General features: G+C 35.6%; 1 protein-coding gene across 1 annotated transcript; it reads right to left on the bottom strand.

Annotated features, from left to right (window-relative positions):
- Nucleotides 1-2,540: 2,540 nt before the first annotated feature.
- LOC121387755 (death-associated protein 1-like) lies at nucleotides 2,541-13,969 on the bottom strand. The gene is made up of 4 exons (XM_041518959.1): nucleotides 13,662-13,969; nucleotides 12,842-12,959; nucleotides 10,940-10,997; nucleotides 2,541-9,431 (listed from the first exon to the last, which is right to left on the bottom strand). The coding sequence occupies exons 1-4, from the start codon at nucleotides 13,720-13,722 to the stop codon at nucleotides 9,312-9,314; spliced, it is 357 nt and encodes a 118-aa protein (XP_041374893.1). The 5' UTR covers nucleotides 13,723-13,969; the 3' UTR covers nucleotides 2,541-9,311.
- Between the last annotated feature and the right edge of the window lie 1,853 nt (nucleotides 13,970-15,822).

Genomic DNA, 15,822 nt, shown 5'->3' with positions numbered 1-15,822 from the left:
TAACAACATACAGTTACAATGTTTAAACACCTGCGTTTAAGAAGAACAGGCTTCGTAAATTCAACTCATTATTTTAATAAAAGTACAATAGGTGTTGATTTACAAACCTGTTTTTATCTTGCACGTGTAGTAACTACATCATTTACAATGCTGAAACACCTGTGTTTAAGAAAAACAGGTTTTGTAAATTTGGCCCATTGTTTTAATAAAGTACAATGAGTGTCGTGTGCTGTCCATCACATGAAACTGCATGTAGTTGTAATTTATTGAATCTTTTACAGGGAACTCGTCACCAGTCGATTCTGCCTTGTTGGCAGTCTAAGAGCTGTAGAACAGTACGGAATAAAATAATTAAAAAATATTCATGGTCTTTTCTTTTCTTTAAAAAGGTATTGTTCAAATGTATTAGATGTTGATATAACCGTATGTCAGACATCGAATGTGCTGAGGTGTTGTTTAGCAAACATTATGGGCAGCACGTAGCCCAGTGGTAAGACGCTCGCTTGATGCGTGGTCTGTCTCGGGTCGATTCCCGACAGAGGGCCCATTGGGTTATTTCTAGTTCCAGCCAGTGCATGACGACCGGTATATCAATGGCTGTGGTATGTGCTATCCTGTCTGTGGGATGTTGCATATAAAAGATCGCTTGCTGCTAATGTAAAATTGTAGCTCGTTTCTTCTCCAAAACTATGTCAAAATTACCAAATGTTTAACCATATGCTGGACATAAATAGCTGTAGTTTAAAATGTGTTGAGGTGTCGTTAAACATTCCTTTCTTTTCCTCTCTCGACCAAGTGTCATAAAAACCATATGTTAGACAGCAAATAGTCGTAGTTTAAAATGTGCTGAGGTGTCGTTAAACAAACCTTCCTTTCCTTTCCTCTCTCACTATCCACCATGTGTCAAAATAACCATATGTTAGACACCAAATAGCGGTAGTTTAAAATGTGCTGAGGTGTCGTTAAACATTCCTTTCCTTTCCTCTCACTCTCGACCATGTGTCAAAATAACCATATGTTACACTAAATAGCCGTAGTGTAAAATGTGCTGAGGTGTCGTTAAACAAACATTCCTTTCCTGTCCTCTCTCTCGACCAAGTGTCAAAATAACCATATGTTAAGACACCAAATAGCCGTAGTTTAAAATGTGCTGAGGTGTCGTTAAACATTCCTTTCCTTTCCTCTCTCACTCTCGACCATGTGTCAAAATAACCATATGTTAGACATCAAATAGCCGTAGTTTAAAATGTGCTGAGGTGTCATTAAACATTCCTTTCCTTTCCTCTCTCTCTCTCTCGACCATGTGTCAAAATAACCATATGTTACACTAAATAGCCGTAGCTTAAAATGTGCTGAGGTGTCGTTAAACAAACATTCCTTTCCTGTCCTCTCTCTCGACCATGTGTCAAAATAACCATATGTTAGACACCAAATAGCCGTAGTTTAAAATGTGCTGAGGTGTCGTAAAACATTCCTTTCCTTTCCTCTCTCACTCTCGACCATGTGTCAAAATAACCATATGTTACACCAAATAGCCGTAGTTTAAAATGTGCTGAGGTGTCATTAAACATTCCTTTCCTTTCCTCTCTCTCTCTCTCGACCATGTGTCAAAATAACCATATGTTACACCAAATAGCCGTAGTTTAAAATGTGCTGAGGTGTCGTTAAACATTCCTTTCCTTTCCTCTCTCACTCTCGACCATGTGTCAAAATAACCATATGTTACACTAAATAGCCGTAGCTTAAAATGTGCTGAGGTGTCGTTAAACAAACATTCCTTTCCTTTCCTCTCTCACCCTCGACCAAGTGACAAAATAACCATATGTTACACTAAATAGCCGTAGTTTAAAATGTGCTGAGGTGTCATTAAACAAACATTCCTTTCCTTTCCTCTCTCTCGACCAAGTGTCAAAATAACCACATGTTAGACACTAAATAGCCATAGTTTAAAATGTGCTGAGGTATCGTTAAACAAACATTTCTTTCCTTTCCTCTCTCACTCTCGACCAAGTGTCATAATAACCATATGTTAGACACCAAATAGACGTAGTTTAAAATGTACTTTCCATTGGGAAAATAATGCCAGTCTCGTATTTTTTACTTGGTAAAGTCAAGACAAAAATAAATGACATCCACCCCTACACACCCTTGATCAATTCTGGATCATCCCTTACCAAAGCTGGGGCAGGACATAGCCCAGTGGTAAAGCACTCGCTTGATGCGCAGTCAGTTTGGATCGATCTGTCGGTTGGCCCATTTCTCGTTCCAGCCAGTGCATCATGATGGGTATATCAAAGGTTGTGGTATGTGATATCCTGTCTGTGGAATGGTGCATATAAAAGATCCTTTGCTACAAATGTACATTAGGAAAAATGTAGCGGGTTTCCTCCGATGACTACATGTTAGAATTACCAAATGTTTGACATCCAATAGCCGATGATTAATTAATGTGCTCAAGTGGTGTCATTAAACAAAACAAGTTTTTTTCTGGATTTTTTACCTAAGTTATCCAGAGTACATTTATAACAAAATTTCTGGTGCATGTGTAAATTTTTATTTACATTACTCACACATTCAGTACAATATTCATTTAGAATACAGGGAAAAAACAAAAACAAATTTGCACCACGTGTTAGACAAAGTAGTTTAATTAACATGTGCTTAACTAAGAGAAAAAACCCACTTTGACTGTATCTTAAAGCCATTATAAATTAAAGCTAGATTTTTCAGACACAACCGCCCCAAGGATAAAAGCCTGCCTCCAATTCTTTTATTAGCAAAAAAACGGGGGGTTTTTCCCATTAATCATATATGATGCTAGATGCATGGTATGCCCAATGTCCTGAAAATAAAAAAATTAAATTTCAGGCCTGCCTACATTTTGAAACAAATTTGGATAAAAATGTAGCATTTAATTTATAACTGCTTAATAGATAAGCCCAGTGTTTAAGTGTAATCTTAAAAATATATTTGTTAAGTAAGTATAGCAAGTGAAAAACAATTTACAATAAAATGTAAGCATAAGAGAAAAAAAAATAAGTTTTCAAACATTAGTAAAATTAAACAGAACAAATTTGGCATGTGTAACAATAAAAACAAGACATTTGTTACCAAGATTTATCCATAAAATGTACAAAACAAAAAGGCAAGTTATCCAAAAATAGAAGATACATGCATAACAAAGAAAAAAAAATCTGGAATTAATTGATGCAGAAAATTTTAATAATGAATTCGTAGAAATTCTAGAACAAGGGGATGGAAATAGAAATTTACTTTTGTCATATTACATTAAAAACAAAATTAAACCTTTAAAACAGTCCAAAATTGTCATCCAAAACAAAGCTATTTTGTTTGTTTATTAAATGGAATCTTCGTCATATATGTATGTAGTTCCAGAATAATATTATACGTTATGTCCAACACATTAAGTAAACATTCTGAAATGCTGTGTTTATAACAGAAACAGCCATTTGTAGGAGTTAGAATTATTAAATACTGAACAGCACAAGAAACACGAGATTCCAAAATCATAATGGAATTGTTGTGTTCAATTGTGGCCTCTTGAGTAATAATTTTAAAGTATTATATCAACTATCAATTCAACAAAACTTATTAAAATGGTGCGTTTTAGTGACTGTAAAGCAACAACCATTCACAATAATGGGGTTTATTTTTTATTTTAATTAATAATACTTTTTAAGACTTTTGATAAATGTAATTATTTACATCTATTTTAAAATTAACAAGTTTCTTTTGCTGTACAATATATATTTACAAACAGAATGTCGCTTAGTCTTAGAATTAATGTATTGCATATAATGCATGAAACAAGGAAATAATTCCATTAAAGTTATAAAAATTTAGAAAATGTATACGTTACAGAGAATGTGTATGATCAGGGATTATAAATAATGCCCGATTATATGTATATAAATCAAAGGAGATGGAGTCTATTTCACTAAATTCTCGCAGTCGTTTGAGATCTTGCAGTTAAATATAAAAACACATGCCAGGAAGATGCAATGTTGCTTAAGAGAGATTAAACAAGTTTAAGCGAACTTAGTTAAATATAAAAACACATGCCAGGAAGATGCAATGTTGCTTAAGAGAGATTAAACAAGTTTAAGCGAGCTTAGTTAAATATAAAAACACATGCCAGGAAGATGCAATGCTGCTGTTAGAGAGATTAAACATATTTGCGAATTTGGCCCATGGTGTTTTAATTAAATTTAGAAATGGTATACAAATAAAACAGTTTAAAACTTGTATCTGACTGTAGGTTAATTTGAGACAATATATTTCAAAAGAAAATAACAAGCATATCCAACTCATTCTCGCCAAATACACATGTAAAGATTAATTTTCAACGAGTATACAGGAGTATATTTTATTTACATAATATCAGACAGTTTCCTGTATAAAATCGAAGGGTGCATCCGGCCAAGGATTTGGGTTAAACAGACGTAATAGTTTCTAGCACAAGTTCTTTTGTTGATGGATTTTTCTGACTAAAGTCTCAAGAAAATAAATTTTTGGAGTGAGTTTTAGCGAATAATATTTTGATGAAAACAATTAAACTTATAGGTGAAGACATACGGTAGTAACAAATAACAATTATAACACAAGATTTTATATGTCTGAAGAAAATAATAAGTGCTTGACTAGTGGTATATTTGAAATGAAGTATAATCAAATATTTAATGCTGATACAAATATTAAATTTATAAAAATAACTATGTAAAACATAAACAAATATACAAGTGAATAAAACTTCATTATGAAAGAAATTTGAAAATGCTTTTTAATTGTATTATAAGGTATAATATAGTGCAATATTTGAGCTTAAATACATATTATATTTACGGTAAGTAGTCATAAAATATGAAACAAGTGAATAAGACTTGCATGTACAATATCATAAATGGGAAATGGTTTTAATTGTAATGGAGTCTTTAATAAGTACTTCATACACATGCAATATTTATGGCCAGTAGACAACAAAAATAATTATGAAATACAGTAGAATCTCTTTGGCTCGAACACTGTCGGTGCATCAAAGTCTGTTCGACCAATCGGGTAGTTCGAACCATGCATTCGGCCGTTGTCGGGTGCTTCTGTAACACAAAAATCATTCGGACAACCTCGCATGTTTCCCTAAAACTGGCTGGGTGAGATGGTCCGATTGACTCACGAGTTGATTGGATTTTACTTGCAAGGTTATTCATCTAACGATTATCGCATTACAATTGTCTGTACCTGAAAGATAATTATCGACAGGTGCTAAATAAACAACACGATAAGCGTGAAAGGGTCGACGAAAAAATTATACGTAAATTATTTTTTATATTTCTTCGGATAGACGTAGCCGTTTGAGCTAAATATGTTTAATTTTACAGTTCGGACCAATAAACTGGTTAGAGAGAAACCTTCTGTTCGACCCTAGGGGTATTCGACCAATCAGCACCAAAATAAAGGGGTTTAATAGAGAGAAAAATCGGGACTTTGTTCTTCGTTCGAGAATACCGGTAGGTTCGACCTTTGGGCGTATTCTACTGTAGTTAACAATGTTGTCTAGTTAATGAGACTAAAATCTGGCCACCTATGCCCAGTTGCGTTCTGTACAACATGGTATATTTGAAAAGTTAACCTCTCGAACTGACACTGCATGGTGGTATATATTTCAAGTTATCTATATATCTGCAAAACAAATGTATTTTGTATCATATAGTTTTAAAATGCTCAAAATATCTAACATTAATTTTCTTGTGTATATATATGGAAAAAAACAGAGGTTTGCAGCATCATAAAACGACAAATTGTATAGGTAGTACCACACATACACGTAATTCGTACCATAAGCGTATGAGACAGGGACGATTCATTTGGAACCCCATATAAGTAGCAATACAAATATTAATAAACACTGATATCCAGATTTGGGCATTTCATTAACTGGGCAAAAATCACCGTCCCCCAAAGTTGGAAGCTCGTATGCCTACGATTCTTATTATACCGTGGCACACAGAAATGACACACAATTACCAATATCCTCTAAGGGCAAGTCCAGGAATAAACTAGGGGGGTGACTGGAGGTGTCTGAAGGCACTTAAGTTTTTATATCAATCCACCACCTATAGATGTGTTAAATATGTAAAATATCTAAAGGCCCAGCAATACACTGGTTTTACTCAAGCCGGCAACCTGTCTAATATTAGAGCTGTTTTTCATGAGCACGGTTTTTGACACGCATAGGAACAGATACACTGCTATTGTAAAGTAAACTTTGTTTTGTTTAACGGCACCCACTAGAGCATACTGATTAATTAATCATCTGCTATTAGAAATCAAACAAGTCTTAATTCTGATATAGCAAAACAATCCGCTACATATTTTCCATTAGCAGTAAAATAAAAATAAATTATGTACTCTCCCTCACAGATAGGACAGCACATACCAGAATCTTTCATATACCAGTCATGGGGCACTCATTGGGACATGGAAAACAAATCAGTCAGATAATGGAACCATTGAGGGTTTTCCTCCCCGACACCATATACATGTAACTGTAAATAAAATGTGTCGAGTGCACCGTTAAATAAAACATTTCTTTCCTTTCTTCCATTGAGGGTTTCGAACCTACAACCAAAATATCTCAAGCAAGCACTCCACCGAATGAGTTAAGATTCAAACACCCCCCTCTCCCCCCCCCCCTCCAACATACAATTCTGATATGTATTCTTAGAAGAAACCTGCTACATTTTTCCATTAGAAAGGAATCTTTATGCTTTTTTCATGCAGACAGGTCAGCACATACCACAACATTTGATAACAATCCCAGTAATGGGCCACTGGTTGGGACAGAAAAAACCCCAATCAGAATGAGTCCACTGAGATGATTCGATCCTTCGACCTAAGCATCTCGGACGAGTGTTCTACCGACTGAGCTAAATCCCGCCCCCATTGGTGTTGCAGTGTTTGAAATAAGTACTTATCTGTTTGTCCTGACGAAGTGATAATCTGCTGGGACAAGCAAAATGAACCTCAGTGGCTGTCCAGTGGACAAGTGATAATTTATAATGTCAATTATAAATTGAATAAAACCAACAACTTATTTGGACACGTGAAAAAAAATGATGGACAAGTAGATTTGTATATGTACTTGTCCATGTACCAGTGAAAAATTCTGCTTCTTTCTATTACTGTACTGATAACTATAGAATCATTACTTTTTATGTTTCTATTTTTCACATTCCGTATTCCTTACTGGACCAAAAACCATGCACATGGAAAACAGCCCTCAACTGAAATCATTTGTCTACAAAATTCCCATCATCCAACATTAATGTTTTCTTTATTTGTTTTCCTCCTTCATCCCAACCCACCTCCTCCCCAATTCATTTATTTCTGGAATGGCTACAAAATATATAAGATAATCTAAAACATTATTACATGTACTATATACAAAATCATTTATTTATAAGAAAAACAAAAAAAAAACATTTCAGTTTTTTTTTCCAAAAATATAGGAAGCCTGTTCCAATACAAAAAAGCACTAAGTCTTTCAAACAAAATTTAATATAATAAAACATAAAACCCTGTTCCAATAACAAATCAATCATTCCTTTATATTTCTGGTTTAATAGAAACAATCCTGTTCCAATAAAAAAAGCACTTCATAATTTTAAAGTTAACAATTCTGTTATAAAACTGAAAGAAACAAAAACAAGATATTTTAAATTTTCAACACAAAAAATAAGAAACGTAAAATTAAGAAAAGCACTTTCAATTTTGTTTATTTATATATATATATGATGTACAAAAAAATTCCTGAAATGTTATTCCAAGAACAAAATATGTTTTTTCCTTTCTCGTTTTAATATAAACAAGCTTAGCTGTCAATAATATCCATTCCTCCATGTATTTTGTTCTCTTTAAAAACAAAATTTGGAACCCTATTCCAACAATAAACCACAACCAAAATTTCTTTTTTCCATATCAGGATAAAAAATGTAAATGCAAATTTCCTTTTATCCGTTTTCCAATTATAGTAACTTGATCACCAACACAGAACCTTTGTAACCTGAAGATGAATAATAACTCAGCGGCAGACCCAGAAAATATTTAAGAGTTGGCACCAAGGAGAAAAGATCACATGGACAAAATTCTAAAAAAGATATCCCAATAAATTTTGGCATTCGTAAAATAAAAATTGACGAAATTTTTATTTTAAAAGGGCATTTGTATTTAGGCGGGGGACAGGATCTTCTTGTTCACTGGGGTAGGGGCTATGCACCTTTCCCCCCAAATCACACTGTATTTCCATCACCATCTTTTATACTTTTCTGTCACTCCATAACATGACTCAGGCAATGACTGCCCCACACTAATGCAGTGCCCCACCCTCATTTATTATCCTGGCTAAAATCACCCGCTCTCAGCCCTCCCACCCCCTGGATCCATCCTTATAACTTTAGCATCCACGAATCTTAAATCCCATGGTTTATTCACTGTATTATAAAAGAATGTGAAGTAAATGCATATTTTGTTTTAATTTTAAAAGGCTTCAAATTTATTGATTTGCTTACATAAATGAATAAGATAAAAAGTAAAAATAATTAGCTCTAATTAATGGACTGAGAGTAATTAATATTTATTATCTCAGCTAACAAAACTTCAAAGTACGTTAAATTAATTTTTGTGTTACAAATTAGCAATTTAGCCATAAATTTTATAAAGTTTTAATTAAATAGACTGAAGTAAACATTAATAGTTTTTTTAGAATTAATTTAAAATGCTGTAAAGATAATATTAATTTCTGAGAATTAATTTAACTGGTTTTAAAGATCATATCATTACTTTCTGAGAATTAATTTAACTAGTTTCAAAGATAATATCATTAATTTTCTGAGTGTTAATTTAACAGGCTGTAAAGATAATATCATTAATTTTTTGAGAATTAATTTAACAGGCTGTAAAGAAAATATATTTTTATGTTTACTTTTAATCAATAGCCTGCACAAAAATTTTTATAATTTTTGGGGGGTTTAAAGTAATAGGCTATAAAGACTTTTTTTTTTTTAAACCTTTAAATATTAAATACCAGCTTGAAAAGTAAACATTAATTTTTCTTAATTTAATTTATTAGGCAACAAAGAAAATACTGTCTCTTTTTTCACTTTTAATTTATGGCATGTAAGAAAAATGTCATTTATTTTCTGAGAGCCAGTTTCCCAAGCTACAAAGGTAGAGTGTTGACCCACTGGAGCTAGAAGAGAATGGTTACAATGTCCGCCGAGAGCGTCGGCGGTCGTTCACTTGCGTGGCTGGTTGATGTGCATGTTGAGTTGCGGGGCTGGTGTTCTCTTGTCGTGGGCCGGCACCGGCTTTTCATGGTAAGACTTCACAGCTGCCGGCGGAAAATCTTTATCTCCCTGAAAATAAAAATTAATGTTTGGTTGTTTTTTTTAATGACGCCACTAGAGCACATTGATTTATTAATCATCGGCTGTTGGATGTCAAAAATATGGTAATAGAGGAAACCTGCTACATTTTTTCTATTAGTAGCAAAGGATCTTTTATATGCACCATCCCACAGACAGGATAGCACATACCACGGCCTTTGATATACCAGTTGTGGTGCACTGGCTGGAACGAGAAATAGCCCAATGGGCCCACCGACAGGGATCAATCCCAAAACTAGGTTATGTCCCATCCCTAATGTTTGTTTTAACACATTGTTTAATCTGCAGCTAAAAGAAACAGGAATATTTCTGTAATGACAGCTGAAATCATGGTTTAATCAGTGGCTATTAGGAACAGAAATTAATGTATGTTTAGGAATAATCACAGGCTGTTAGGAAAGGAAAGGAATGTTTAACGACGCCTCAGCACATGGTTTATTCACAAACAGAATGGAATGCTTGCTTGTTGTGAAAAAGAAAAGGAAGTTCTGTTTAACACATTATTTAATCAGTGGCTATTAGGAAAGGAAAGGAATGTTTGTGCAATGATGCCTCAGCACATGGTTTAATCAGGAAAGAAAAGGAATGTTTGTGTATTGTGAAAAAGTAATGGGAGGTCTGTTTAAACAACAGTTTTATTTCTAAAATTTGACTCAACACCACGGCTTTGACTTTGGGAATTTTAGCGTTGCTTTACAAAATTTTGGGAATTTTCAGTTTCATTTACAAAACATCTTGTTAGAATCAAAAAGACTAATACTATACATATACTTGTCTTCATTCAAATTAATATATAGTCTTATGAATTGTTTTCAAAATATGCCTTTACATAATAAAAAATGATAATTATTTACATTGACTGGGAATTTTTGCAAGTCCTCCAAAATTAGGAATAAAAAACGACATAGCTTTTGAGGAATAGTGGGGAATGAAGGAAATGTTTTATTTAATGATGCACTCAACACATTTTATTTACGGTTATGTGGCGTAAGACATGTGTTTAAGGACCACACAGATATTGAGGGAGGAAAAACGCTGTCGTCACTTCATGGGCTACTCTTTTCGATTAGCAGCAAGGGATGTTTTATATGCACCATTCCAGACAGGATAGTACATACCACAGCCTTTGTTACACCAGTTGTGGAGCACTGGCTGAAACTAGAAATAGCCCAATGGGTCCACTGACGGGGATCGATCCTAGACCGATAGCGCATCAAGCAAACTCTTTACCACTGGGTTACGTCCCAGCCCTTTGGTGGAGAATGGTGCCGATTATCGAAGTCTAGAAACATAGGTGATAAACCCCTGAACAGTGATTATTAGGAAAAGAAAATTAATTAATTACACATTTTTACAGCTATGTAAAAAAAACCTTAATTGTTGCTTAACCTTTTTATGTGCCTTGCTACAGGTACTTCCCACTGATAAAGTTTATTAAAATTGTGTCATTTTTAATAGTCAAACAAAAGCAGAGTTACCTTGGTTACCACACCTGAGATCAATAACGACTGATGATGTTTGTCTGTCTTTGGAGGACTGGAACAAAATACAGGATCATATAAGATTACAAAGCTTTAACATAAAACAGTCTTTAAACACTACAGTTTTGATAACATTTGGTTCTTTAGATTATCCATTTTCATCCATCCAAGTGATTCTGGCCAAACTGGTCAGCGAACATTTTGTTTTCAAAATCTTCATTAGCGATATTTCTGGTCAATTAAAAATTGATTAGCAACTACTGCTTAATGTTTTTAAAATTGTGTAACAGTCTCTGGAACATGCGTAGTGAATTGCGATGCGATAAATATACAGAACTTCACATATGTTGTTTTTACTTCCTACTTATTGCACGAGTTTATTTTGTGCAAGAATATATACCACAAGACTGCATAGCGGTCTAGTGGTATGTTCTTTCGCAAAATAAACGAGTGCAATAAATAGGAAGCGAAAATAACGTATGTGAAGTTCTGTATTTATTACATACCTTCTTTTATGTTTGTTAAAAAACCGTTTTTAATTTTACATCATAACAACACTTTGTTAAATGTATGATCAAAAAATTCTCCTTTCATGGATTAACTTAACGTTAAGAATCATACTCTGCGGCAGCCTTGTGTAATGTTTCAAATATGATATGACGTCATTTGTAAATCATATATGATGTCAGTAAATACAAGGGACTAACTGCAGTAAAAAGAAAAAGGGAATTCCCCATTTAAAAGTTCTGGTCCATATCGCACATGTGTGTGATACAAAATAAATTTATCACACAATTCTAAAATGTCTTTATCACTATAGCAAGATTGAATAGGTATGTAATAAAATGTTCTCTACTGGTGGTTGTAATACTGTAAAATACATTGTTCGTAATTCTAAAAATGCATATACCTCAGTTATGGATACAAGCTCTAGCCTTAATTTCTCCATTTTAATGTCAGACACTTTTGTTTCACTTAATTATAACTTTGTACAAAAGTGTTATATAGGTTTGTAGATTACTAAACTTTGGAGCACTGGCTGGACTGAGAAACAGCCCAGTTGGCCCACAAACGAGGATCGATCCTAGATCCATCACACATCAGACGCATGCTTTTACCTGAGCGTCCTTTCCCATCCCGTTTTGACATGGAATGCCAGTCTCTTGTATTAATATTAACTGGCAAATATTATTTATCAATAATTTTCTTTGACTTTCAACGACTGTCTGTGATGAATTTCCATACCTAAAAAGGTTACAACTTGTGTATCTTTACAATGCCACAAGTAACAACTGAACACTCTCAAAAGTGGTCAGACAAAGCCCACAGTTAAAAAGTTAAAAGGTAATGGGGAATGGCAGGTCTGTGGCATGGATGGCCACAAGAAATAAGCAAATGTTGTGGTAGAATAGACTTGAGACAAGGACCAGAAAGTGGATGTGGACAGCAAAAGAAGTTGAAAGATTGGCAAGAAATAAGATGGAATTCAAAGGAGAGAAAACAAGTGGAGGCAATAGGGGGGTGTTCTTTAACAACACTACTAGAGCACATTGATTTATTAATCATTGGCTATTGGATGTCAAACATTTAGTCATTATGATATAGTCTCAGAGAGGAAACCTGGTACATTTTTCCATTAGTAGCATGGGATCTTTTACATGCACCATCCCACATACCATGGCCTTTAGTATACCAGTCGTGGCGCACTGAATGGAACGAGAAACAGCCCAATGGGCTCACCAACAGGGATCGATTCCAAACCAACGGCGTATCAAGCAAGTGATTTATCACTGGGCTACATCCCACCCAAGGTAAAAGAGCTACATCTGGTAGCCCAAGCGAGAAATCAGTAGCCAAAAGACACCGGGCTACTGCTACGGTCGAGTCCTGCATGCGTACCTTTCACCAAGCTCGACTTCCCCATCTTCCTCCGGATTCATTACCTCCGCAGGTTTCTCACCCGCCACCGCGTTCGGGTGGGCCGTCTTCGTCGCCACTCGCATCCCCGCCACTTTGACTAAAGAAAAGGAAAAAAAAATACATTTAATGACACATCAGCACCTTTTTACCTATGAATATTTTGTTTTTAACATATATGGGTTATTTTGACATTTGGTCGAGAGTGAGAGAAAAGAACGGAAAGGAATGTTTGTTTATCAACATCTCAGAACATTTTAAACTATGCATATTTGGTGTTATTTTGACACTTGGTCGAGTTAAGAGAGAGAGAGAGAGAGAGAGAGAGAGAGAGAGAGAGAGAGAGAGAGAGAGAGAGAGAGAGAGAGAGAGAGAGGGGGAGGGAGGGGGAGGGGAGGGAAAGAGAAAAAGAGACGGGGAGGGAGGGGAGAGAACAGGGAGGGGGAAGGGGAGAGAGAGAGAAAGAGAGAGGGGAAGCGAGGAAGTAGGGAAGGAAGGGAGACAGAGAGAGACGGTGAGAGAGAAAGATTCCCCACCCATTTTTTCCAAATTCTGTTTCCAAACATCAAGTTTGAGAAATCCTTTCCAAATTTAATTTTGCAATAAAGATTAAAATCAAACTCATTATAAACTAATATTTTAATTTTTAAAAATTTAACTGCACAATAATGCGAGGAATAAAAAGACAAAACGCTTAATTATGACTGGCATACAGTCTATCATGTTTTGCAAACCAATATTGGAACAATTTAAGGCGCTAAAATGCACGAGAATTTATTAACACCAGCTGACATGCAATTACCTGCGGGTGCATGGCCTCCTTTTAGTTCGGTGTCTTCTTTAGTACCTACCACGGAAGACATAACTGTAGTAAAAAGACGGAAACAAAACAATTTTTATCTTGTAAACAACAAACTCCTGCTCAACTAATGCCACCTCACTGTGTAATACGTTGCAGTTTGTGTGGCGTGCTTCGATAAAAACATGTTTCGGAATACTTCGACCAATTTCGGATTCTCATTCGGAAGACCTCGATCGACGACGGATTCTCCGATATTCTTGAAATAAGCGGTAGGGTTCCATGTACCTATATTCTTTGTGCTGCATTTGATTTTACCGAATGGTCAGCTATATTATCATTGAAATTCGGAGGCACGTTGATAGACTTTTGATATTATTATTCGGAAAATATCGGTATATTACGGTTTCTATCAGCAAAGCCGAATACTTCCGACTCTGGTCTATCGAAGGGTCCCGAATATAGAAGGGAATCGGAATATAATAATATAAATTACAGAAGCGTAGGCTAGGGGGGTTCGAGGGGTTCGGACAAACCCCACCGCTGAAGCAAATGGTCCGCTTTTAGAACTAAAACATACAGGTTTATACATATGGAGTTTCTGGTGGTGCAAAAACAAAATAGAAAAAGGTCCACTTGGTTCATATTCGAACCCCCCCCCCCCCCCCCCCCACACACACACACACACACACAGGTCCAGATCACGCTACGCCCCTGAGTTATGTACTCTCATTGGTGGTGTAATGATGATGATATCTAGTTTAACGTGCCCATATACCACTAGGGTTTCGAACACGCCCATCCCGAGTCCGACCTCCGAGAAGATCGGTGGCCTGACTCGGGATGGGGGGGGGGGGGGGGGGTGAAAATGGACAGAATTTTGAAAATAGCAATTAGTAAAAAAGATAATAGAATAAAAAAAATAAAAATAAAAAGGTTACAAGCCAAAAATAAAAAGAATTGACTGCTCGGCCGAATATTTATATAATTTGGAGCATTTTAGAAGGACAGTCCAAAATTAAATAAGAGAAAGAAGAGAGGATCGGACTATTTAATAACAATTTTTTTTTTTAAAGAAGTAATTTCGACATAAAATTTTGAACGCAGATCTAAAAGTTTAAAGTCCGATCGATATGTCCACGCGAGTGGCCTCGTTAAGGCCGTTTGGGTGCACAGCTTAAAGGGACGAGATGTGTTGCGTCCCGTCAAGAAAACCCCTAGATTGACAGTCGATAGACGTTGAAGGTGTAGTGCTGTGCTGAAATACTGATCTTGAGAAGTCGGATCCATCTGAACGAGAGAGAGAGTATCAGACTAGGGTATAGTCCAGTCGTCATGGTTTGGTATAGTGGTGCGGACGGGCCCGACTCCGGAGGATACGAGATGGTATCACTATAAAGCAAGGTAAAGTTTAGAAAAAGAGTAGTAGGGGCCGACCCCGCTTCCTATTTCTTCTTAGAGTGGGGCGGTCAATCTTCCAGTGCTGCTAGGACAGGCTCGGACATGTAGAGACTAAACGCGAACAACCGTGGCGTTCTGCAGAATGGTCGTCATACGAGTCACGAAAAAACCCAAGTCGACAGTCAGACGGAGAAATGACGTGGAATTGAATTGAATTGAATGGATGTTTAACGACACCCCAGCACAAATAATACATCGGCTATTGGGTGTCAAACAATGGTAAAAATAAAAAATAAAAGGTTAGGTTAAAAACAGTGTATAGAGCTGTGAGGTGGTACATGAAATTTGAAATGTTAAGTCAAAGACAGTGTAAAGAGCTGTACAAAATAATACATATCACATTTGTTATAAAGGTAAAATTCATGGTACAAATCAAATATTACACAAAAGTAAATATAAATTTGGAATAAAATCCAGTTTCTTTTAAAAACTTTAGTACAAGTTCAGGGTGGAATCTAAAGGATTCCACCACATCCCTTGCTTCGAATATATCGTTTCTAGTCTGGATCAGATGATTACACTCCACCAAAATATGGTGCACCGTCAGTGTACACTGACAATGCTCACACTGAGGTGGAGGATCCTTCTTGAGAATAAATGAATGGGTAATGTAAGTATGTCCGATACGAGCACGACACAAGACTATTTCATCCCTTCTGCACCGCCTATAGGAGGACTGCCACTCTCAGGACTGGCTTAACAG

The sequence above is a fragment of the Gigantopelta aegis genome, chromosome 13 (assembly GCF_016097555.1).
Source record: "Gigantopelta aegis isolate Gae_Host chromosome 13, Gae_host_genome, whole genome shotgun sequence".
NCBI lineage: Eukaryota > Metazoa > Mollusca > Gastropoda > Neomphalida > Peltospiridae > Gigantopelta > Gigantopelta aegis.
Note: the sequence above shows the minus strand (reverse complement) of the source record. Positions and strands in the feature narration are given on the sequence as shown.